At 43.6% G+C, this 24,193-nt stretch overlaps 1 protein-coding gene and 1 long non-coding RNA gene across 2 annotated transcripts; both read left to right on the forward strand.

Moving 5' to 3' along the window:
- Nucleotides 1-14,886: 14,886 nt before the first annotated feature.
- Nucleotides 14,887-17,428, forward strand: LOC139648844 (uncharacterized). The gene is made up of 3 exons (XR_011695587.1): nucleotides 14,887-15,862; nucleotides 16,576-16,685; nucleotides 17,035-17,428. It is a non-coding gene; the product is annotated as an uncharacterized lncRNA (long non-coding RNA).
- Nucleotides 17,429-18,106: 678 nt separating this feature from the next.
- On the forward strand, nucleotides 18,107-22,936 carry tsen2 (TSEN2 tRNA splicing endonuclease subunit). Its single transcript, XM_071525078.1, has 11 exons — nucleotides 18,107-19,034; nucleotides 19,398-19,464; nucleotides 19,598-19,637; nucleotides 19,760-20,017; nucleotides 20,143-20,350; nucleotides 20,491-20,616; nucleotides 20,703-20,841; nucleotides 21,000-21,036; nucleotides 21,742-21,853; nucleotides 21,939-22,028; nucleotides 22,201-22,936. Exons 1-11 carry the CDS (start codon nucleotides 18,861-18,863, stop codon nucleotides 22,258-22,260), a joined length of 1,311 nt encoding a protein of 436 aa, XP_071381179.1. The 5' UTR covers nucleotides 18,107-18,860; the 3' UTR covers nucleotides 22,261-22,936.
- Nucleotides 22,937-24,193: the final 1,257 nt, after the last annotated feature.

Below are 24,193 nucleotides of genomic sequence, written 5' to 3' on the forward strand. Positions count from 1 at the left end.
GCCTTTTAAAAATAATTGTACAAATCTATTCATAAATATAGTAATTTGTTCATCATTTAAAGACAGAATAATGAAACACATTTCATTACTTGTTTTTAGTAACAGTTCATCATTTTAATGTTAATTTAATTAATCACTTCTTTTTTTTTTACGTGCATTTTAATTAATCAATAATAACTAATCACTGAACTGGTCTATAATATTTAGTTTGGCACACTAAAGCCCAGGTCTTCAAAAAAAAGAAGCAGAAATATATATTCAAACAATATCTTTTTTTTTTTTTTACTTTTTTGACAGCATACAGTATTGTGAATATATTATACATTTTTCTATTGTTATCAATGTTATTGTTGTTTTTATGTCTGGGGTCCATTCCAGAAATCAGTTCAACAAACTCTGAGTCTAACCCTGAACTCTGAGTTGATTAACCCCGAGATAGGAAACACTGAGTTTTCAGTTCAGAACAGCTGATCTGAGTTTAGTTCAATCAACTCTTAGTATGTTCACCCTGAGTTAAGCGCGTGCGTGACGACAATAAAAATCCATCATCAATGGAGCTCAATACTATGATTCACCATGGCAACAGGTAAATAAAAGGCAGATCAAAAGCATATCAGTCTCATCTTTAAAAAAAGAGCCTGAGTCAGAGTGGGGAAACGTGTCAATAAGTTAACACAATAAAGTTTTATTCAGTGTTGTCCATTAATTCATTTTTTACCAGACTTACATTTCCTTAATGGATGATAAAGTGGTGGAATCTGACTGTGTATTAGGCTATAGCCTACATTACATTTTAAATATATTTGTTCAGCTTTAAAGGAGGGGTATCATTTGCTTTTTCAGGAATTTTATATAATTACCTGGTGTCTATAAAATACATCTGTTAAATTTTTTTCAGTAAAAATAATTTAGTTATAGCTTTAGCTATTCACTTCCCAGTGTTTGTTTCCCACCTACAAGAAAATAAGTTGTTTTACATAAGCGGCTTCTTATGCTAATGAGCTACTGCTCTGATTGGCTGGCCATTCTGGAAGGCCTGCCTTCTTCTTAGCGCTGATTGGTCGATTTTAGACAGTCCAGTGTCTACATAGAAATTGGAGCAAAATCTGACTGGCTTGTACAAGGGGGCGTGTTTTATAGTTGCTGACTGGAGAAACGGCATAGTGATATGATTAAATTTTTTTACTGTGATTACTTCACACCTCCAAGTACCAAAATCACCAGAAATACTAAGAATTGCCACAGGATACCCCCCCCCCCCCCCCCCTTTAATCTGACAGGGACAAAACACAGGGGTCAGCAACTGAAGATGAAAAACACAGTTAAAGATTTGATTTGTGTTTGGTGATTTGCACTTGAAAAGGCGTCGAGGTTAAAATACAGTAGATTTTAAATTTTTAGACATCTATTTGTATCTTGTCTCAACAGCATTCAGTGACTTTATTTCAGCTACTTCAACAAGTGTAGTAAATTTAAACATTGTCACTGAAATGTTAAAACACGTTAAGACTATGCACCATATTTAAAAAACTCACTTTCAAACTACATTCTGCAGCTGCACCACGATCCTGCTCACTCAGAAATATTAACATATAATCTCCAGGAAGGAATGATGTTCCATCAGTGATGGGTGATAGAGATAATTATTCATTGATCCTACGTGTCTAAAGCGTCATACCGATTTTGTAAAGAGTCACAGTGTTATAAAAAAAAATAACTTCCACTCGCAAAAAGGACATGCAGAGGTTTTATTCTGAGCTGAGGGTGAATTCACGCTGTGTGGGCTAATATTTGAATGTGAAGGCAAAAACCGCTGTTCAAAGAAATGACCGATGCGCATAAAAGCGGTAACTTTAGATAGTCCTTGAGTAACAAACTAATATCCAACCAGGATTTTGATTCTGACATACAGTAAACCTCCACTAATTAATGCGCTTTGATACGGATTGAATGAATGAGGAAATGAAACAGTGTGTCTGGCTCTGTCAGAGGGAGGAGACAGAGAGAAACTCAGGGTTTGTTGAAGAAAACCTGCCAGCGAGCAGGTTAGGTTCGCAGAGTCAGTTACCATGGTAACTGACCCTTTTTACTCAAATATAACATGTTCTGATAATAAATGTCAATCCATCCAACAAACAAGATCAATATATAAAGAATTTATTACAAAAATTACATACAGGAACATTTTAAACAACTTAACATATTAAACATGATAAATATATAAGTAATGTATTACAAAAACTACAATCATTTTAAAGAACAACACAACTGCTAGGCACGGCTAACCGCTAAGGCGAATGCTAACGCTAACAGGCACGTTTTGAACAGGCGCTGCACTAACGCTAGTTTTTGGAAATACAGAAACAGATGCAACTTGAACACACATCGTCTGCTGCTGTGAAATGTGCATGAATATTGTGCCAGCACATGTGCTTTCTAGGTAGCATGTTAAGCTAACCACACTATGGCTTATTCACTGCTAACCGCTAAAAATGGCACGGTTCCTGCACATGATAACAAATAATGTAGATACATAATGAACACATGACAAGACAAAAACACAGCGTCTTACAAGATAAACCAAATAAGGCGTAAATGTGGCGTGAACTGCTCAGTTCTGCTCTGCCTCTGACTGCTTCTTCAACCGGGCGGAGCAGCGCATTATGCCACCCAACTGTCAAGTCTCGCGTTGCCAGTCGTCATGTCTCTCAAGCAGTACATCTGCCCTCTAGCGGTTGAGAATCGTAATTGCATTTTGTATTTACTCGTAAAATGAAAGAAAGTCAAATACGGAGAATGGTGTATATCAATGTGTAACAGCAAAAAATAATGCTAATTCAAAGGTTGATGCTAACTTCGCCGGATGGGCTTAAGCAGGCTATACAGTAGCCGGTCCAATTCAGAGCTAAATCGTGGCTACACATAGACCATTTCAATGAAATTATACTAATCTCAGTTTGTTTTCATAGTTGACTTGCTAACATGATCTGATGCCATGCACCTCACAAGTTGCGGGCGAAAACTACCAATTTTAACACTATTTTGGCTAGAAGTGGGATACACATAGCCGGTGATCAGGGCTACAGCCAAGCCGTTGAAATGACGGCAATTGATTGCCTCGATTTCGCCGGATGGGCTAAAAGCAGACTACACGTTGCCGGTCCAATTCAGAGCTAAATCGTGGCTACACATAGACCATGTCAATGAAATGATACTAACACCGTGTATTTATTATTGACATTGCAAACATGATGGGATATTATCCATCTCACAAGCTGCGTAGGCAAAAACTACAATTAAACAGTTTTGGCTAGAAGTGGGCTACAATTGGGCTAAAAAATAGCCGGCCAATTGGGAGCTAAATCGTGGCTACGCATAGACAATGTCAAAGAAATGAAACTAAACACCTTGTAATCACTGCTGACTTTGCTTACATGATGGAATATCATACATCTCGCAAGCTGCGTTGGCAAAAACTAAATCTAACCAATTTCAAGATCATTTTGGCTAGAAGTGGGTTACACATAGCCGGACTAAATCGGGGCTATATCTAGCCGAGACGTTGAAATGATGTCTATTGCTTGCTGGGCGCTGCAGCTTGGTGTCTGCAACAACTGAACTAATTAGAAGACATGTTTGTATCTTTTACTGTATGTACCATTGTGTTGTGACACTTTCATAAACTTTTCTACTCCACTCTACTCCTCTAAATATATAATGGTAAATATTACAATATCATATCACAACAACAGTGATCAGCAATAATGATAGGCCTAATACTCATAATACAATAATTAGCTCATATAGGTCCTAACACAGTCTCGAAGGTAAGAAGTGGATTATCCTTCACCTGAAATGTTTGCCTTTTCATCCTGAAATGCAAATGAGGCAAATGTTGGATCACTGTAATGAGGAAGCACAGTTTCCACAAACCCCTTCACTCCATTGGGATGTTCTCTGCTATTCTGGACGGCAAGGGCAGTGACTGTAACATCGAGCGTATTTTGTAGTATTAAACACATATTTAAAGAACGCAAAGAATGGCCTGCTCAGCTGCCGTAGTTGCAACGCTTGCGTAACACAACAGGGTGTTCAACGCACCACCGTTTCCGTTTAATTAAACGTTTTGCTCCGCTTTGTCGGGGCTGAACGCAGGTCAGAGCGCAATTTTTTGTAGCATTAGCTAAGTTACCATGGATGGTTTTTTACTCCATAAACGTCCGCGTATGGAGACTCAATCAAAACCTGGAAACGAGAGTGACTGTGAACCTAATACAGGTGATAATAGGCCTCATGAAGGTGTAGACACAACGATAGTAGTCACTGACGAGGACCAAGAAAAGCCGGAGGATGGAGATGAGGAAGGGGACCTGCACCTGCCCGTGATATTTCGGTTTACCAGAAAATTTAAGACTCTTGCACTGTAAAATTAAATTGCACATAATGGTAAGTGCATGATTTTTTCCCCCTCTGTTGCCTATTATGAATTTAATGCATTTGGTGGTTGAGGCACAAATTCTGACTCCTTATAGTTATCTCTATGCGATGCTCATTCATATAACATTAGGTCTATGGAGGAACGGAATACTGCCCTGCGTTCAGCCCCGACAAAGCGGAGCAAAACGTTTATTTAAACGGAAACGGTGGTGCGTTGAACACCCTCTTGTGTTACGCAAGCGTTGCAACTATGGCAGCTTAGGAGGCCAGTCTTTGCGTTCTTTAAATACGTGTTTAATACTACAAAATACACTCGATGTTACAGTCACTGCCCTTGCCGTCCAGAATAGCAGAGAACATCTCAATGGAGTGAATGGGTTTGTGGAAACTGTGCTTCCTAATTATAGTGATCCAGCATTTGCCTCATTTGCATTTCAGGATGAAAAGGCAAACATTTCCAGTGATGTAAATAGGTTTTCAATGTAGTGAGTCCCCGGGACCCACAGGTGGTAATTTGAGTGGGTCCCAGGGAAATTGAGTGGCTCTACTGGGTGAGAAGCTGACAGCGATGCAGGTGGATGCCCCCCTCGTGTCCTGGATTGTCAACTACCTGACTGGCAGACCGCAGTATGTGTGCTTGCAACACTGTGTGTCAGACAGAGTGGTCAGCAACACTGGGGCCCCGCAGGGGACAGTCCTATCTCCCTACCTCTTCAACCTCTACACCACGGACTTCAACTACAACACAGAGTCCTGCCATCTTCAGAAGTTCTCTGATGACTCTGCTATAGTTGGATGTATCAGCAAGGGTGAGGAGGCTGAGTATAGGGCTGTGGTGGGAAACTCTGTCACATGGTGTGAGCAGAACCATCTGCAGCTCAACGTGGCAAAGACTAAGGAGCTGGTTGTGGATCTGAGGAGGGCCAAGACACCGGTGACCCCTGTTTCCATCGAGGGGGTCAGTGTGGACATTGTGGAGGACTACAAGTACATTGACAATAAACTGAACTGGGCTAAGAACACTGAAGCTCTCTACAAGAAGGGCCAGAGCCGTCTCTACTTTCTGAGGAGGCTGAGGTCCTTCAACATCTGCCAGACAATGCTGAGGATGTTTTATGAGTCTGTGGTGGCCGGTGCTCTCCTGTTTGCTGTGGTGTGCTGGGGCAGCAGGTTGAGGGCAGCAGACGCCAACAGACTCAACAAACTGATCCGCAAGGCCAGTGACGTTGTGGGGGTGGAGCTGGACTCTCTGGTGGCAGTGTCACAGAGGAGGATGCTGTCCAAGTTACATGGCATCTTGGACAATGTCTCCCACCCGCTCCATGACTTGCTGGTCAAGCACAGGAGCACATTCAGTGCAAGACTCATTCCACCGAGATGCACCACAGAGCGCCACAGGAACTCATTCCTGCCTGTGGCCATCAAACTTTTCAACTCCCTGTGTCAGACACTCTGAGTCAGTAGACTAGCTGTTGAACTTATTTCACCCTGTCAGCAGTTATAACCCATAACTTATAACTTATATCTAACTGTGCAATACCAATTTTTTTGTGCAATAATTCAACTGCAATAATTCAACTGTGCAATACTTATTAATTATTTAATTATTTACACTGGTGTATGTATATATTGGGACTACGATGCATATTGTACAGAATTCTTATTTCTCTTATTTCTATATTATTATTATTATTTTTATTCTCATTGTTATATATTGTAGTATAATGCACATATTTTACATATTTCTTACTTTCGTATTTCTATTTTTCTTATAATTTCTTATAATTTCTCTACGCTTATATATATTCACTTCTACAATGTGAGCAGCTGCAATGTAACCCAATTTCCCCTCGGGGATTAATAAAGTATTTCTGATTCTGATTCTGATTCCCCAATAAAATTTGTGTTTGATGCACATAATTTGTTGCAGCGTTTACACAGTTCTCACTTATTTGTATTTTTTTTTTTAACTGCAATGTCCACATTTTTCTATTTTTATTTTAAGTTATCTTTACTTATGTATATTTTTAACAGCAAAAGCACAATTTTTCTGTTTGTATTTTTAAGTTAATTTTACCTACTCCTATTTATATATTTGATTGCAATGTTGCAATGTTACACAGCTCTGGTGGTTACACATTTCTTTATTCTAGTATATCTTTAATTGTACGTACATTTTTTGTTTTTATTTCACACTTGCTTTGTCAATGTAAACGTATGTTTCCCATGCCAATAAAGCCCCTTTGAATTGGAGAGAGAGAGAGAGAGAGAGAGGAGGGGGGGGGGGGGCTGTGTGTGCCCAGCAGCCTGTGTGACACAGAGCTTCAGGAGAAAGCGAGGAACATAAAACATTGTGCTTTTCTCCACGCATGAAAAGAAAACCCGAGCCCGACATACAGTTGTAACAGTCGCAAATCTGCCTACTATGCTTTTGGAACATTGTTTGGTTGCAGTAACAGATTAAGTCACTGGGTGGCGCTCCTTGTTTTTTACTGAGACTGAGTTACAGCAACAGGTTGAGTAGGCTACTACCAACTACTCCCAGTCTACCCAATACTGACGTCGTCTCGCTCTGTCATGCTATCCAGGGGTACTTAGCTTACATTAGGTTTGTGCTTATTAGCTTTAAGGAAGTAGGCTAATGTTAGCCTACTTCCCTAAAGCTAATAAGCACAAAGCTAATGTAAGCTAAGACACGACCAAGCGCGTTACAGTCTCGGGTCCCGTCGGGTTCGGGTCGGGTTGCAGACCTCTAATGTGTAGTAAATGAAACGACTAGTTAGTGAAATCAAAGTCCTATGTTGCAAACAGAATGGGCATTTTTATCTTGTGGCCATCCACAATGACATGAATCTATTTGAAGAAACATAGTGGCTGACGCACAGACATGTCAGTCATGGCTTTTTTTCCCCGAATAATAACGAGCAACTTCAGGTAGAAGAAATATCTTTTTCCATCGCATTAGCCTATCTGTGCTTTCCCGTAACGGATTCGGATTCGGGTACATCCCTACCTGCAATAGTTTTTTGGCCAGCAATATGTTTGATCTTTTTCTTTGGTGGCATTTTAAAACGTTTTCCTTTCACTCATTGAGACTGAACAAAACGGGAGATATGCGCAAGATATTTGCGCAGACGGTGACAAAATCGCAGCCGGTGGATTATGTTTTTTTTCAACATGGTGCGTCCCCTGGACGGTAAAGCATTATCGGGTCGTCATCGACATGAGTGAATACAGCATCCACGTGCGTTTATTTACAAATTACCAAGTTTGTAGCCTTGTTGAAATGAAATCTGTGCGGCGAAAGCAAGGGCATTAAGTCTCTCCCGCGATGATTGAGACTATTTTCTAGGAAAAAATAGGGTGCGTCCCCTGGACGCGTCGATAGTGAGTTTAGTGCGTCCTTTCGGATTTTAACGCGTCAGAGACGCAGGACGCGCACCTATTTACATCACTGCATTTCAGATGAAGGATAATCCACCTCTTATCTTCGAGACTGCGTTAGGATCTATATGAGCTAATTATTTTATTATGAGGCCTATCATTATTGCTGATCACTGTTGTTGTGATATGATATTGTAATATTTACCATTATATATTTAGAGGAGTAGAGTGGAGTAGAAAAGTTTAGGAAAGTGTCACTCCACAATGGTACATACAATAGCAAAAGATACAATTACAATTTCACATTTGGCAGACGCTTTTATCCAAAGCGACTTACACATGACATTTTCATACAACACAAGCAAGGTTCTAGTTAGGAGAGAACAACGAGAGTAAGTGCTATAAAGTTAAGTTCTGGTCCAACAGGACATAGGTGCTACGAGGCAGTGCTACAAGGCAGTGCTACGAGGCAATGCATAGAGTGCATAGAGGCACATTTTTTTTGTTTTTTTTGTTTTTTTTTGTTTGGTTTGGTTACCCGGGCCATTAGGTGAGAAGGTATTCGCTAAAGAGCTGGGTCTTTAGCCTTTTCTTAAGGATTGAGAGGGACTCTGCAGATCGAATGGAGTTTGGTAACTCGTTCCACCACCGGGGAACCACAGAAGAGAAGAGTCTGGCTAGAGACTTAGGGCCTTGCTGTGGTGGCAGCATCAGGCGCCGCTCCTTGGCAGAGCGTAGTGAGCGGGAGGGAGCATAGACCTAGAATGAGGGAGTTCAGGTAGGTCAGAGCCGTTTTGGTTATTGTTTTGTAGGCGAGCATCAAGGACTTGAACTTGATGCAGGCAGCAACTGGGAGCCAGTGGAGGGATATGAATAGCGGAGTGACGTGCTCTTTTGGGCTGGTTGAAGACCAGACGCGCTGCCGCGTTCTGGATCATCTGCAGAGGTTTGAGCGTACATGCTGGGAGCCCTGCCAGTAAGGAGTTGCAGTAGTCAAGGCGTGATATTACAAGCGCCTGGACCAGGAGTTGTGCTGCATGCTCAGACAGGTAGGGTCTGATCTTCCTGATGTTGTACAGAGCAAATCGGCATGACCGAGCAACAGAAGCCGCATGCTCCTTGAAGGTTAGTTGGTCATCAATCATGACACCCAAGTTTCTGGCAGACTGGGCATGAGCTGAGTTGATTTGAGCTGGATACTGATCTGTTGTTGTACAGAGGGACTGGCTGGGATGACAAGGAGCCCAGTCTTTGACAAGTTAAGCTGCAGGTGGTGTTCCTTCATCCAAGCTGAGATATCGGCGAGGCATGCTGATATCCGTGCCGAGACTGTGGGGTCATCTGGCGGGAATGATAGGAGGAGCTGGGTATCGTCAGCATATGAATGGTATGAGAAGCCATGTGAGCGGATCACTGCACCCAGTGAGGTGGTGTATATTGAAAAGAGAAGGGGTCCAAGCACTGACCCTTGAGGTACCCCTGTGGACAAGCAGTGGGATTTAGACACTTCCCCTCTCCAAGACACTCTAAAGGATCTCCCTGAGAGGTAGGACTCAAACCAGCAGAGAGCAGATCCTGAGAAGCCAAGCTCAGCGAGTGTGGAGAGGAGGATTTGGTGGTTAACCGTGTCAAAGGCGGCCGATAGGTCAAGTAACAGTAGGACAGAGGACTGACCGGCAGCTCTAGCTGATCACAGTGTTTCCACTACAGACAAGAGCACAGTCTCAGTAGAGTGTCCGCGTTTGAAGCCAGACTGGTTAGGATCATACAGGCGGTTCTCAGAAAGGAATTCAGAGACTTGATTAAAGACCGCACGCTCAAGTATTTTGGAAAGGAAGGTGAGTAGTGAAACCGGCCTGTACTTATCAACCTGAGATGGGCTGAGTGTAGGTTTCTTTAGCAGCGGGCTAACCCGCGCTTGCTTAAAAGCAGTGGGGAACACACCCGTTGTAAGTGAGGAGTTGATGATGTGCGTGACTGCAGGGATAAGTGTGGGCGAGATGGCCTGCAGGAGGTTGGAGGGTATGGGGTCCAATGGACAGGTAGTGGGACGAGAGTCAAGCAGAAGTTTGGAGACTTGCTCCTCAGTGAGATGGGAAAAAGACAGGAGTGAGGTCCTGTTAGCTGGTGGCAGCATACTGAGTTGGTCAGGCTCAGAGAACTGATTACTGATGGTAGAAACCTTATCAGTAAAGAAGGATGCAAAGAGGTCAGCCGTGAGCAAACTTGAGGGTGGAGGTGGTGGAGGTTTGAGGAGTGAATTAAAAGCTGAAAATAATTTCCAAGCGTCCTTGGCACTGCTGATTTTCTCCTGATAGTAAGTGGTCTTGGCACTTTTTAGATGGGAGGAGAATGCCGATAAGAGAGTTTGACAGTCAGTGGGATCACTGGATTTGCGCCATTTTCTCTCAGCTGCTCTGAGCCCTGCCCGTTGCTCTCTGATGACACCGGTGAGCCATGGGCTAGTGGGGGTTTTACGAGCAGGTTTGGTTGAGAGTGGGCAGAGATTGTCTAGAGAGACGGCTAGTGAGGAGCAGAGTGTGTCTGTAGCCTCATTGACATGGAGTGAGGAGAACTCTTTATGAGGGGGCATGGTAGCCGAGACCTCATTGGAGAGCTGAGCCGGTGTGAGGGACCGGAGGTTCCGTCTGAAGGAGACCATTTGCGGCGGAACGTGAGGATGTTCCGGCAAGGAAACCATGAATTGAACAAAGACGTGGTCTGACAGATGTAAGGGGGTGACAGTCAGATTTGCCGTGGAACAGTTTCGAATACAAACATGTCTTCTAATTAGTTCAGTTGTTGCAGACACCAAGCTGCAGCGGACGCATTAGTAAAGGACTTTTGTCGGATCCATTGTGCGCACTGCCTTTTTCATACAGCGGGGTTTATATACACGTCGCTGCTGATTGGGTAACTCCTCTGACACACCCACCAAACGAGAGACAACGTACCTCAAAGCCCGTTGCACACCGTTTCACACCGTTTCCAGGAAACATGACGTTCAACCTGGAAACCGTAGCAAAACGGTGCACACCATAATTAGATTGAACGAGCCCTGTTGATTCATTAGTCGAGGTGTTGGTAACTGGCAGCATGAGTTTGTGATCTCAGAATCTGAGGCTGAAATGTGCACAAACCTGTCTCTGTTGTTTGCTGCTTGTGTGCAAGCCCTGTCCGTGGCATAATTGTGTGAAATCTTATATTCAGAGAGGTGTGTTTACGTAGGCAGGCTTGTGAACCTTACATCTATATCCCATGAGCTGAATATCTCGCCTTGTGTTCAACACAGAATGACATTGTAACTGTCACGGAGCGGGTGCGCGTGTGTGTGCGCATGTGTGTACGTGTGTCGGGGGTGTTGTAGTAGAAATTAAACTGTGGTGACCGGCACATTAATGGGAAACACTAAATTTCAGAGCACCCTCGCTGAAAAGTCGAGCAACCCCATAGCACCAGCAAAAGAAAATCTCTGGCGCCGCCACTGCCGAGTCCCGGCAGGTAGGTGGACCCACGTTGGTCTTCCACAACCACTAATACGCTCCAAGGCTCTGTTCGCTGCACTGCAATCCCAAATGGTAAATTCCTACCCACTGAGTAATGGTTCTGCTTGTGTGTGCGTGTGTGTGTCCCTCCACAGGTGCTTACAGCAGTATTCGTGGCGATGTTGGTGTTGGCGTTGACGTGGGTGTGGATTTTTGGGTGCGGCTCTGGAAGCGCACCTCAGAGGAGAAGACAAAGAAATTATTGGTGTCCCGGGTCACCTGTTACAGGGCTTGATTAACAGATCACCAGCAAAACCTAACTAAAACTTCACACGATCACTCTCAATAACAGATAACAGTGCCTAAATCACTCTGCCCCCCCTCCCAACCCAAGGGAGGTAATTACGGATGGTTGTACCTTACCAGATTTGTGCAATTTTTACCGTCTCTTCAACTTTACTACCACTTCATTGGTTTCCGCAATAATGCTTGACTGGTTGGTCTGGGATCAAGGCCTTATATTTTTCCAGCTTTTTAAGATTTATACAAACAGCACATACAGTAAAAGCACAAATGGGAGAGGAGAGATATCCACCATTCTCTGGGTTACAACAGCCAGGTGATGCCAATAATTACAGTGCCATAGCCATGAGGACAACTGGAGAAAGATATAATGTTTTAACATGAAATTTGGAGTAATTTATAATCTTTCATATAACTGTAGATTTTGTTACATTGTGGTTCTTATAATGCAAACTATTATTTGGATCCTGGACTAAACTGGTTTAAGAGCCCAACAGTTTACTTCTAAAATGTCATTTAAAACGACTCAAAGTTTTAGTTGGAATTCATAACAGTTGGTGTTTCTGTGAGATTTAATGCTTTGCACTCCTTTTGAATAAAGAATAACTCGTGTGTGAATCTTGATGTTTGTCTTTCTTTCCGAAATAAGGACAGCATTGTCTCCCCTCAAATACCACGAGGAATTGGACCACCCTACCCAGTAAATTCAAACTCAGAATTTCACATATCCAAAAACCCAGAAAAACCACTTCTGTGCTAAGCGAGTGAGGAGCAAGATAACCTGCTAACAAAGCTCCCTCACTGGCTCAATACTAATGTTATGTTGTCTGGATTGAGGAGGATCATGGTGATTGTGTAGGCTGATGAGTGGGAGGCTTTCTGTCTTCATGAAATATAGTGACGGCAGTATAGACAGCCCGCTGTACAAGTCAAACTTGTATCATTATAGGATATGTCACCCATTGGAAAACCAAAATTTACATAGTGTTGTTTTTATTATTAAGACATATAGAGCTGCATTTGCATTGTCTGTAATCTAGTTTATGTGTATTTAATATGTGCAAAGAAATACCAGATTCAAGCTTTAAGAATCAAATAAAAACAAGCTCCGACCAGTGAGATGCGTGGAAATTTTACTGGATAATAAAGCTGATGGAGGATGAGTGCTTCATATCAGTTAGATGGGAGGTAAGTCCACATAGTGCACGTTGCAGTAAGGATGTAGTAAAAACTATGTGCTGCTCCAGAGGGAGTTGATGGAGAAAAAGTCAGACTTTCCTCCAAAGCTTCCAGACGACAACAAGAGAGATGAAGAAGCCCAAGGTGAAAGTTCCACTGGACTGTACGTTTGTAAATCTGAAAGCTAAAAACATTTGTTAACCTGAAAATCTGTCATTAGTCAACACAGTGAGTGAATTCTTTCAAGCCAACAGGAGCTTTGTATTGCATGATGAAAACACTGAAAACACTTTAATCTTCAATATGTTCTACTTGCTGTATTTCTATCTGTATTCTATTCTTTGTTGATGAGTGATGAGAAAGTAATAATGAGGAAAAGAAAGCATTTAATGAAAAATAACAAAGTTGCTGCTTCAAGACACTGAGAGCAGAGCAAGTTAAAATATTCAAACTCAGGTAACAAACAGCTCTATCTTTGAAGCAGGTTTTCAACAGCGACACTGAACCAGTAGAAGTCATGAGAAACTCTTTCTCAGGCTTCTGCTGAGAGCTGCAGCTTCAACAAGAGGACACAAGGCCTTTGATTATTGAGTATGCAGCAGAATATGACTATTTTTGTGACAATGAGAGTCATGAAAGGACAAGATAAGGCAGTGAGGAAATGTCTGGTCACCCACCCATTGTTGGATCTCCTTTTCACAGCAACTCTTCATCAGCCAGGAGGCTCCTGGCCCTGGAAAGCTCTGCTTCAGCCAGTTCTGCATCGCTGATGGACTTCAGTAATGTGAAGGTTGATAGTCAGAGAGTACAGAAACAGCTACTGCTAAGAGAGGGATTGATGTGTGACTGGTTCTGTTTTCACTTGGTTTGAGAGGGCAGCTTCGCCACTTCATCATCTGCTACTTCCAGCCTCTGCCTCATCTCAGCATTCAGTTTCTTAAGCTGCTTCTGGCTGTGCTCAAGCTCAGCTATTCTTTCAAACATCTCCTTTAATTCCCCACACACACACACACACACACACACACAGACACTCACACACTCGCACACATACATACACACACACCAGAGAGGACATTTCATAAACATAGAATAACCAATAAATTCAGGGACATGGTTTTCAAAGTAAAATATTTCAATGTTATGAATTCAGCTGTGATTCATTTTCAATATTAAATATTCAGTGGCTGCTAAAATTCTCTTTTTTTATGGCCCTATCTTATTACAATTATTTTCAATGTGGAATTGTATTCTTAATTGTATTCTATATATAATTCTATTTAAAATTGTTCTTAGTTTGCAGTTAAAACATTGAAAAGGTTCCTGTCTTTCTAATTTTCATAAGCAGGCTTTCTCAGCACGGTCTATAATATGCAAGCAAAATTGTTCACTGCATCAATATTATGTCTTTTTAGCCTTGCATTTTAGCCTTTTAAAAATAATTGTGCAAATCTATTCATAAATATAGTCATTTGTTCATCATTTAAAGACAGAATAATGAAACACATTTCATTACTTGTTTTTAGTAACAGTTTTTCCACTGCATCATTTTAAGGTTAATTTAATTAATCACTTCATTTTTTTTAACGTGTATTTTAATTAATCAATAATAACTAATCACTGAACTGGTCTATAATAATTAGTTTGGCACACTAAAGCCCAGGTCTTCAAAAAAAAGAAGCAGAAATATATATTCAAGAAATATATATTATTATTTTATTTTTTTTACTTTTTTGACAGCATACAGTATTGTGAGATAACATACAGTATTGTGAATATATTATATATTTTTCTACTGTTGTCAATGGTGTTTTTATGTCTGTACTATGAATCTAATAAATAAATAAATAATACAAAATAAATAAATAAATGACAGATAGGCTACTTCCTGATTCGTCATTTCTCTATGGGCTGTCATTGGCTGTCACTGGGACAACGTCGACAAACGCGGGAAGTGTTTACGTTTTGCGTTCAACATGGCGGACAGCGCTACACTTCAGCTGTTGCTCTGTGAATTTGCCAAGTTAATGTTATTAACTCAGCCATCAAACGAAACCTTCGCGCAACTAGTAACACTGTACTGCCTTATTCAATCGTTCCTGAGGCGGAGAAGGGCGAAATTTCTGCGGGGGATGGTCAGACGACGACGGGCTTATGCGTGGAGGAGACGAGCCTTCGTGCGCGCTCACATCCAAGCCGTTATGAGCCTTGTGACCAAGTCCGATACGATTGGCTCTCCGTTGTATGGCGTGAATTGGACGCCAAACTCAACTCAGTAATGTGGCAGTTTAATGTTACCTTGCTTCTCGGCAAAAATACACACCTCGTAGAACATGACTTAAGACCTTTTACAAGTCGTCAGGAGCCACTCTTCAATTCGGCATACATCCAATACACTTTTAACAAGACATATTGTAGGAATTCCAGCTTTTATAGTTGGTTCGCCACAGTCACCTTCCACCAAAATACATCTTTGAGGGCTGTAGCGAGCAGTTTATTTTATTGCAAGTGTTGACACCATATGCTGAATTTTCAATAACGACCACGTCTTTGCGTAAAAAGTCATCTTCTACCACGTTTGTACCAAGGAGGTTCTATATTGTACAGGGAGTGGACAAAACGCCACATGAAAATCCCACAAAAACACAATTGAGGATTTGCATGACAGCATCCCAAGGAGGACTGAAGCTGTGCTGAAGGCAAAGGCTGGCCCTACTCCTTATTAGCTACTTGATCCCATGTTGTTCCATTACGTTCCCACCCCCCAGTATGTTTGTTGATAAGCAAAGCAATGTTAAACTGGCCAATTTTTGAATGGAGATTTATGTCACCTTCTCTCCACAAGCTTTTCAGTTAGCGATTCAACATTGTGACAACAGTCAGCACATGTGTATGTCCCAGGATACTTTGGACTACATAGCTGACTAGAGAAGGAACCTCAGCTTTGGTGAATATCAGCGTTTCATCTCCATCCAAGGGCTTAAGGAAGGTGGTTCCCCTTGGTGTGCAGGTTCCATAGATGAAACCTGAAACCATGCAAGTCTGTTCTACAGACCTGTACTTGACCACAAATTCAGGTAAGTGACATGTTTTCCCAAGGAACGCACATAGTTTCCATCCTCTCATCTCTTTCTCTGCAAGGCTTACAGGTTTCTGTCATGTTTTGTCATGTGACTCGAGTCACATGACTTGGACTCGAGTCAGACTCCAGTCCCAGTTTTAATCGCTTGAGACTTGACTTGATGCATGAAGAGAAGACTTCAAACTTGACTTGACTTGACTTGGGTTCTGGTGACTTGGAACTTGACTCTGACTTGTACTCTGATGACTTGAAAAGGTTTCTAAAGTCTTGACTTGAGATCTTGTGTTTGTGTAAATGACTTAGATTGAAAGTGATGAGATTTGTTCCAGCAGACGACTGAATTTAAATTCGGTTTTCTGAATTTGTATGGAATTATTGAATTTATTGAAGTTGAAACTGATTATAGAAATCAAACTCATGATGCTCTTACCGAGTTTTTATCCTATTAAAACCATATTGCATTGAAAAGTCCTAGATATTTAGTTTTCTTTAAGATATTAAATTGATACTGGACTCTTGATTTGTTCTGACTTGACTTGCTGTTCTACATTTAGACTTGAGACTTGACATTAATGACATGGACTTGACCTGGACTTGACTTGGACTTGGTAATTACATTTAGACTTGAGACTTGTGCCTCAAGACTTGTGACTGACTTGGGACTCGAGCGAAGTTGGTCACATCTGTGATTGTTGTCCAATTTTGCAGACATATTCACATCTTGGCCTGGTCATGCCCGTGATGATGATGATGTGATGGCAAAACCATTCTGTGCAGAGGAGGAATGAAATGGCGACCTGTTTCCCAGAGAAAAAACGGTAAAAGTGCAAATATACTATAAAAAAAAACATATTAAGTTGACAAAATAAACATACGCAGGAATCACATAGAGCAAATATATACACATATGACATAGAGAAAATATATATACACTACATATAACACAGAGAGCCCCACCCCAAAAGTGTACATGCACACACACACACATACACGCACTGATAAAATCATTGTCAAAGGATTAAGAAAAGGGAAAAGTTTTAACACACACTAACTGGGAGTGTAATACAGCTAAAATCAGCTTTTGATTTAGTTTTATATTATTATTATTAGATATTATTATAGTATTTATTGCTCTGTAGTCCAACTTTCATTGCTCTCTCCTTCCAGAAATCCAAGATGGCAGATGGAGTTTCGCTGGGTGCTGCTGCATACCTGTTGAGGAAATGGTCCGTCAAGCCAAACCGTCCCCAGTTCTGCAACGATGCTGTTTGAAAATGCTTTTGCACAATATAAAAGAAGATGGATATGCCTAATGTAAAGGGCTGATATGGAGCATGTGTTCTTGCCCCATGTTGTTATTACTAATGTTATTTTGGAAAATTGATCTGAAACTCTTGGTAATAAGTTTCAGTTTGTTTGACTATTGTTATTCTGTATATCCTGCATACATGCTGTAATTCTTATATTTTTCATAATTTTCATTCCTGACATGTTCTAGTGTTGTAATTATTAGTTGTATTATGATGTATATTAGTTGTATATTCTATTTTTCTTCACTGTATCCTGTTACTATCTGTTGCTGCAACAACCAGGTTTACCTCAGGATCAATAAAGTTTCATCTAATCTCATCTCATCTCATTTTACAGTAACACATATTCCTAAAATATGCTATTAACACATCACTGTTGTCATGTGAAAACCCCTTAACTCCAAAAATGTCGACTTTTCAGGAACTAACAAAAACCTTGTTTTCAGCTCGACCAACAGGCAGTTTTGGATTTTATCTAATAGGTTTTGGAAAAGTTTCCTAAATCCAGAGAGCAGCAGGGAATCAGCAGGGAAACACTGGAGCTAAGAGGTTTTCAACTGACACCTGATCAGACAGTGGAGCTGCTGCTCATCAGGCTGGAAACAAATACAATCTGATCATATGTCCACCAAATTTCATGGAAATCTGTTCATACGTTCTGGCATAGCCTGCTAGGATATATATAGGTAACTAGCAGGGCGAAAACAGAACCTCTTTGCTGGAGGACATTACTGTACATTCAGAATAAAATCATGGTTGACAGTGTCGGCCAGCAGGTGGCGGCAGTGCGCTTCATCTGCTATTCTCCGGCCGCTGTAAAACAAACAGAAGCAGATGGAACAAGAGCGCGGACCACCGGTTTCACCCGGACACACAGACACGGTGACACCGCGACAGGAAGCAGCGTGCTGTAGGCTCTATAAAACCTCCATGGCTCTACCTGCAGGCTGTGGAGCGACGAGCATCACAACAACTGAAAGGAAAACTAACAGGAACAGACCGACAGACTGAACCGGGCGAGAACAGGAGGAACCGCGCGCCTGGTGACAGGGAGAACATCTGTCTACACAGGGCTAGTGTAGGGCTAGCATGGGTTTGGCACAAGACTAGTATAGGGCTGTCACAGGGCTAGCATAGGGTTAGTATAGGGCTAGTGTAGGGCTGTCACAGGGCTAGTATAGGGCTACCATAGGGTTAGTGTAGGGCTGTCACAGGGCTAGCATAGGGCTAGTTTAGGGCTATTACAGGGCTAGCATAGGGTTAGTGTAGAGCTAGCATAGGGTTAGTGTAGGGCTGTCACAGGGCTAGCATAGGGTTAGTGTAGAGCTGTCACAGGGCTAGTACAGGGCTGTTACAGAGCTAGCATAAGGTTAGTGTAGGGCTAGCATAGGGTTAGTGTAGGGCTGTCACAGGGCTAGTAATGGGCTAGCATAGGGCTAGTGTAGGGCTGTCACAGGGCTAGTACAGGGCTGTTACAGAGCTAGCATAGGGTTAGTGTAGGGCTGTCACAGGGCTAGCATAGAGTTAGTGTTGGGTTAATGTAGGGCTAGTATAGCTCTAGGGTCACTAAGGACAGCTGGAGGTCAGTTCAGGTTAGACCAGGTCAATCCAGAACAGACCAGGTCAAACCAGGACAGACCAGGTGAGTTTAGGTCAGACCAGGTCGGTCCAGGTCCAGGCAGTATGTGGGCGGAGTTCCAGGCTCCTCGGCGGCGCTGCAGGGTTCAGGAGGAGTATGAGGCTCCGTTCCCCCTGAGGAGGAGCCAGGAGGAGCAGACCAGCAGCTTCCAGGCTGAACTGGTCAACCAGCACGTACTGGTCTGCAAGCACACACACATCCAGCAGATCTACAGCAAGGTCTGACCGCCTGCTTCTGTTCATACTCACATTTAGATTTCAGATTCAGAGTTAATTAAGCAGTCCATACTGATTTCAAACAGTTAGTAATCCATAATCCATACAGTCAGTAATCAATACAGTCAGTAATCCATAAACCATACAGTCAGTAATCCATAAACCATACAGTCAGTAATCCAGTCTGTTGACATATGAGAGTGTCAGCTGCATGTTTATATAATAACAGTGTTGTTTCTATATTCTGTTTTATTACTTTTATTCTATTCCTGTGCTGTACCCTACTTACTTTGTGCTATATCCTATTATAACAACCCAGTTTATTCACAGGATCAGTAGCTTTATCTGATGTGATCTGTATTTCAGGGTTACTTTGGGAAAGGCATTCTGTCCCGAGCCAGACCAGACCACAGTATCTCCAACCAATGGGAGGGTGAGTTTAGACAAAAACAACAACAACAGTAACCAAAACAACAGCAACAACGTATTATAACTGCTATCACTGCTGCTACTACTACTAATAATAGTAATAATAATAACCAGCTAGCCTCTGTCCTGTGTTACAGAATATGGCGGTCTGTTTCTTCCTGTCATCTCACATTCCAGGTCAGTAACCAATCACATCCTTCCTCCTCTGTTCTAATAATACAATAATTATGATGATAATTTGATTTGTAAAGGACTGACATTACAGTGTTTTAACAATCTCCTCTCCTCCTCTCCTCCAGGTATGAGGAGTTGCTGAGCTGGGCGAGGGGAGCTCTCTCAGCCCAGGGATTGGACGAGGAGGCTGTCAGTCAAACGCTGCTCAGCCTGTCTCAGCCAGTGGAGCTGGCGGATCAGAGGAAGGAGGCGGGAGGAGGAGAGAACGGACACAGGGAGGAGGCGGAGGCGGGGGGCGGAGCCTGTCCCCAGAGGAAGAGGCTCCAGCCGGGGTCAGAGGTGGAGCCCGAGGCCAAGAGAGCCTGCGGGCCGACAGAGCGCAGGTAGTTCAGCCAGCAGTCTGATGACTAGGGCTGGGTAACGAGAACCGGTTCCAGTGTAGTCCCGGTTCCAAATTTCCAAATTGCCTAATCCACCGGAATTGATAAGTGATTTTCTTTCTGCTCAGGTTTGACCCTCTGGCTGAGCCGTACCCAGAGGACCAGAACCCTGACCTCGACTCTGACCCTGACCCCGACCCCAACACAGACCCCGACCCCAACACAGACCCCGACCCCAACACAGACCCCGACCCTGACCGCGACCCTGACCCTGACCCGGTGGATCCAGGGTCCGGTTATGTCCTGGTGGTTTTCGACAGCGAGGACGACGGAGAGGTGAGCTCCTCGTCTAAATCGTCTTTGTCAGACCGAGAGATAAAGCCCCGCCTTCCTGCTGCATCTTCACTGGCCGTAATCAGATCAGAGCTTCAGCACATGAACATCCAGCTGTTTTCTCTCCTTCTGTCCCCCTGCAGTGTGGAGGAGGGAGGAGGGAGGTGAGGCGGACTCCCTTCGGACTGACGGAGTACCTGCAGCTCAGCCTGGAGGAGGCCTTCTTCCTGGTCTACAGCCTCGGCTGCCTGTCAGTCCATCACAACCAGGTAACGATGATGCCTCAGGTTTAAACAGGAACGTCTGATCTGATCATACGAATAGCCGTCTTGTCTTCTCCCCTCTGATTGGTCAGGAGCCGCTGTCAATCATCCAGCTGTGGAGGGAGTGCCGGTCCATCCAGCCGGACTTCGTCAGCTCCTACGCCGCCTACCATCACTTCCGCAGCAAGGGGTGGGTCCCTAAAGGAGGGGCCAAATATGGAGCCGACCTGAGTATGACACACACACGCACGCACACACACACACACACACACACACACACACAGCAAAAATCTTTTCTATATCTTAATTTAATGAAGATCAGCCCAGTTTTCACTAAGTGCTGTCCTCTGTGTGTGTGTGTGTGTGTGTGTGTGTGTGTGTGTGTGTAGTGCTGTACAGGAAAGGCCCGCCCTTCTACCACGCCAGGTAAGACGATGTCACCATGTCAGTGATTGGTCCAGAGGGGGGGGGCTGCATCATTCATCAGATGACATGTTGACTGCTGATTGGCTGATGAAGAAGTAATGAAGCATCACTAGGAACAAACATGGAAACTCAAAAACTGATAACCCTCCTCTCCTCCTCTCTTCTCTTCTCTTTTCGTCTCTTCCCCTCTCTTCTCTTCTCTTCTCTTTTCGTCTCTTCTCTTCTCCTCTCCTCTCATCTCCACCTCTTCCTTCCCCTGTCCTCTCCTCTCCTCTCCTCTCCTCTCCTCCCCCTCTCCTTTCCTCTCCTCCCCTATCCTATTATCTCTACCCCTCCCTTCCCTTCTCCTCTCCTCTCTCTTCCCCTCTCCTCCCCTCCCTTCTCCTCTCCTCCCCTCCCCCTCCTATCATCTCCACCCCACCCCTCCCCTCCATTCTCCTCTCCTCTTCTCCTCTCTTCTCTTCCCTTCTCCTCTCTTCTCTTTTCGTCTCTTCTCTTCTCCTCTCCTATAATCTCCACCTCTCCCTTCCCCTCTCCTCTCCTCTCTTCCCCTCTCCTCCCCTCCCTTCTCCTCTCCTCCCCTCCCCTCTCTTATCATCTCCACCCCTCCCCTCCCTTCTCCTCCCTTCTCCTCTCCTATCATCTCCACCTCTCCCTTCTCCTCCTCTCTTCTCTTCTCTGCTCCTCTCCTCTCCTCTCCTCTAGTTATTCAGTAGTAATAGAGCGGGTCGGCGATGCGTTCAGGGGCTCGCCGTTGCGTCCGTTCACTTGGCGCTCTCTCGCGGCGCTCAGCAGGATCACCGCCAACGTCTCCAAGGTAACGGCTTTCATTTCAATTCTGTCGTTTCTCATCTGCCGATTGGCCAACAAGAGTCTGACGGCGTCACCCGAATCCGTTCCAGGAGCTGATGCTGTGTTACATCATCTATCCAGCCGACCTATCAGAGTCCGAGCTGGACTCTCCTGTCTGTCTGCAGAGACTCAGTGTTCAGGTACTCACACTGACAATATTCAGTCGGTTCAGTTAATAATGAGTCTGTTTCTCTACATACACACACACACACACACACACTCAGAAATAAGCTGTTGGTCCAAATCATTTATCTGCTATATAGTCATTCCATCTGTCTCTCTCCTTCTCTCTCTCTCTCTCTCCCTCCGCAGGAAGTGATCGTCAGCAGGTGGATTTCCTCCAGGGAGCGAGCCGAACAAGACGACATCTGATTGGCCGACTAGAGACTGGGCAGCTCCGATTGGCCGACTGCCGACGACCGGCCGGTGTTTCCGTTAATGTTTTAAAGGTCGTGCGGCCGAGTTCAGTTTTCTGACATTAGAAAGCAAGAACCAACCCACTGAACAGTCTTACGTTGATTAGACGTTTAAAACACGTCTAAATGGCCCATAGCCGTCTAGGCGACGTTGAAATCATGTCTTTTGCTCAGTGGGAAGAGACACACACTGATGACATCACCAAGAGACGGAGCCCGAGGATGTCACCAAGAGACAGGAACTGATGATGTCACCAAAACGGAAAGTGCGGCTCCTTGGACAGTGAATGGAGACTGAAGTGAAGGACAGACAGTCTTTTGTAATTTCTATGAAGACATGATTAAAAACAGGACAGTTTCACTCTACTCGTTATTGATTTCTACTTTATTGGTTCCATTTTGTCAACATGAATTGATCAGTTTCATATTGTGGGCAGTGCAGGATCGTCCTCTGAAAAGCTTGTCCTGTTGTAGCTCAATGTGTAGAGGGGAGACCGGGGCATGTTGTCACATTTTTTACTCATTGGTGTATTTCTCAGCACTGCCTTACTACTGAGATACAATATATATCTTTCTAGGTTGACTAAGGTCTTCTCTAAAAAATGGCATTTCTACATTTTGAGTAATTTACTGGAAGCACATAGACAAGTGTGCTGTGTTTGTGCACTCAATTCCATTCTCTGTGTTGAAAAATCATCTTCTTTATCATCAGACGTGTTTCCATAATGCCTACAGTACCCATGATTTGTTTCTTGCTTTTCTCAAAATGCAAATCCAGTTTAGTTCTTCATTACTCTTGCACTGTTGCACGTGTTTTGAAGAAATGCGCAGAGACACTGTAACAGTAGTGTGCAAATAAATGTATTAAAATAAAACGATTCAGTGGATAGGAAGATGACAGGAGTTCAGAAGTGCACTGCAGATGAGAGGGAGTTTACATCAGCAGATTTCTTGTTCTTCCTCTGGAATATGCCGGACAGCCAAGAAAAGAAGTCACGCTTCTTCTTTGGTTTTGTCGACAGGCTGTCTGGCACTGGAGCTCTGAGGTCCTGCAGGTTCGACCAGCTGGACGGGTGAAAGTGTTCACCCGGACAGATCCTTGGTGTCCTTTACAGTTTCAACCACAAGGCTTGGTGGAGCTTTGACCTCAACCTGGATGGCTGGAGCCTGGGACTCCTGAAGCAGGTTGGTTGATCCTTCCTGGAGGAACAGCATCAGTTTAGAATCAGCTTTGACGAGTGGCTCCCATTCATCAAGATGATCTTGAGTAGAAGCATGGTGTGCAGCACAGGCAGCCATAAATGTAGAACTCACTGATGAGGAAGCATTCATGTGCTTTTCACCAAGTTCCTCCTCCTCCAGGAGGACTGAGAGGAACTGCATCAGGTGAGAATCAGTGCTGACTAGTGGTTCCCATTTGTCAAGCTGGTCCAGAATCAGCCCATGCTGTGGGGAGCAGTCAACTACAAATCTAGAGAGATGTGATGAAGCGTAGAGGAGCTCCTCACCAAATCCCTCTTTTTCCAAGTCACAGTGGGATTTGACCAGTGGCTCCCACTCATCCAGGCAGCTCAGAGTAGATCCACAGGGTGAGCAGCAGTCAGACACAAATCCAGATGAGTCACCTGGGGGAGCATAGAGGTATATCTGTCCAACTGCCTCCAGGTGGTAGTCATCGTCAAAACCAAAGGGGAGTGCTGAAGCAGCCTCAATCTCTCAATGATTTTCAAGTCATCAATCACTGGAGCCTCAGCAGGTTGGACTGAGCCTCAACATGATGAGCTGGGTGGATGGATGCTCCAGCATTAACTAACACTGTGTCCTTGATCATGAGAAGAGACTCTTTCTCTGTGGGAGGAAGGTCTCCTTTGTCCATATTCAAGAGCAGT

This window comes from Centroberyx affinis, unplaced genomic scaffold (genome assembly GCF_046629955.1).
Source record: "Centroberyx affinis isolate AG114_WGS23_722 - 3 ecotype Tasmania unplaced genomic scaffold, CSIRO-AGI_Caff_v1 ptg001262l_1, whole genome shotgun sequence".
Lineage (NCBI taxonomy): Eukaryota > Metazoa > Chordata > Actinopteri > Beryciformes > Berycidae > Centroberyx > Centroberyx affinis.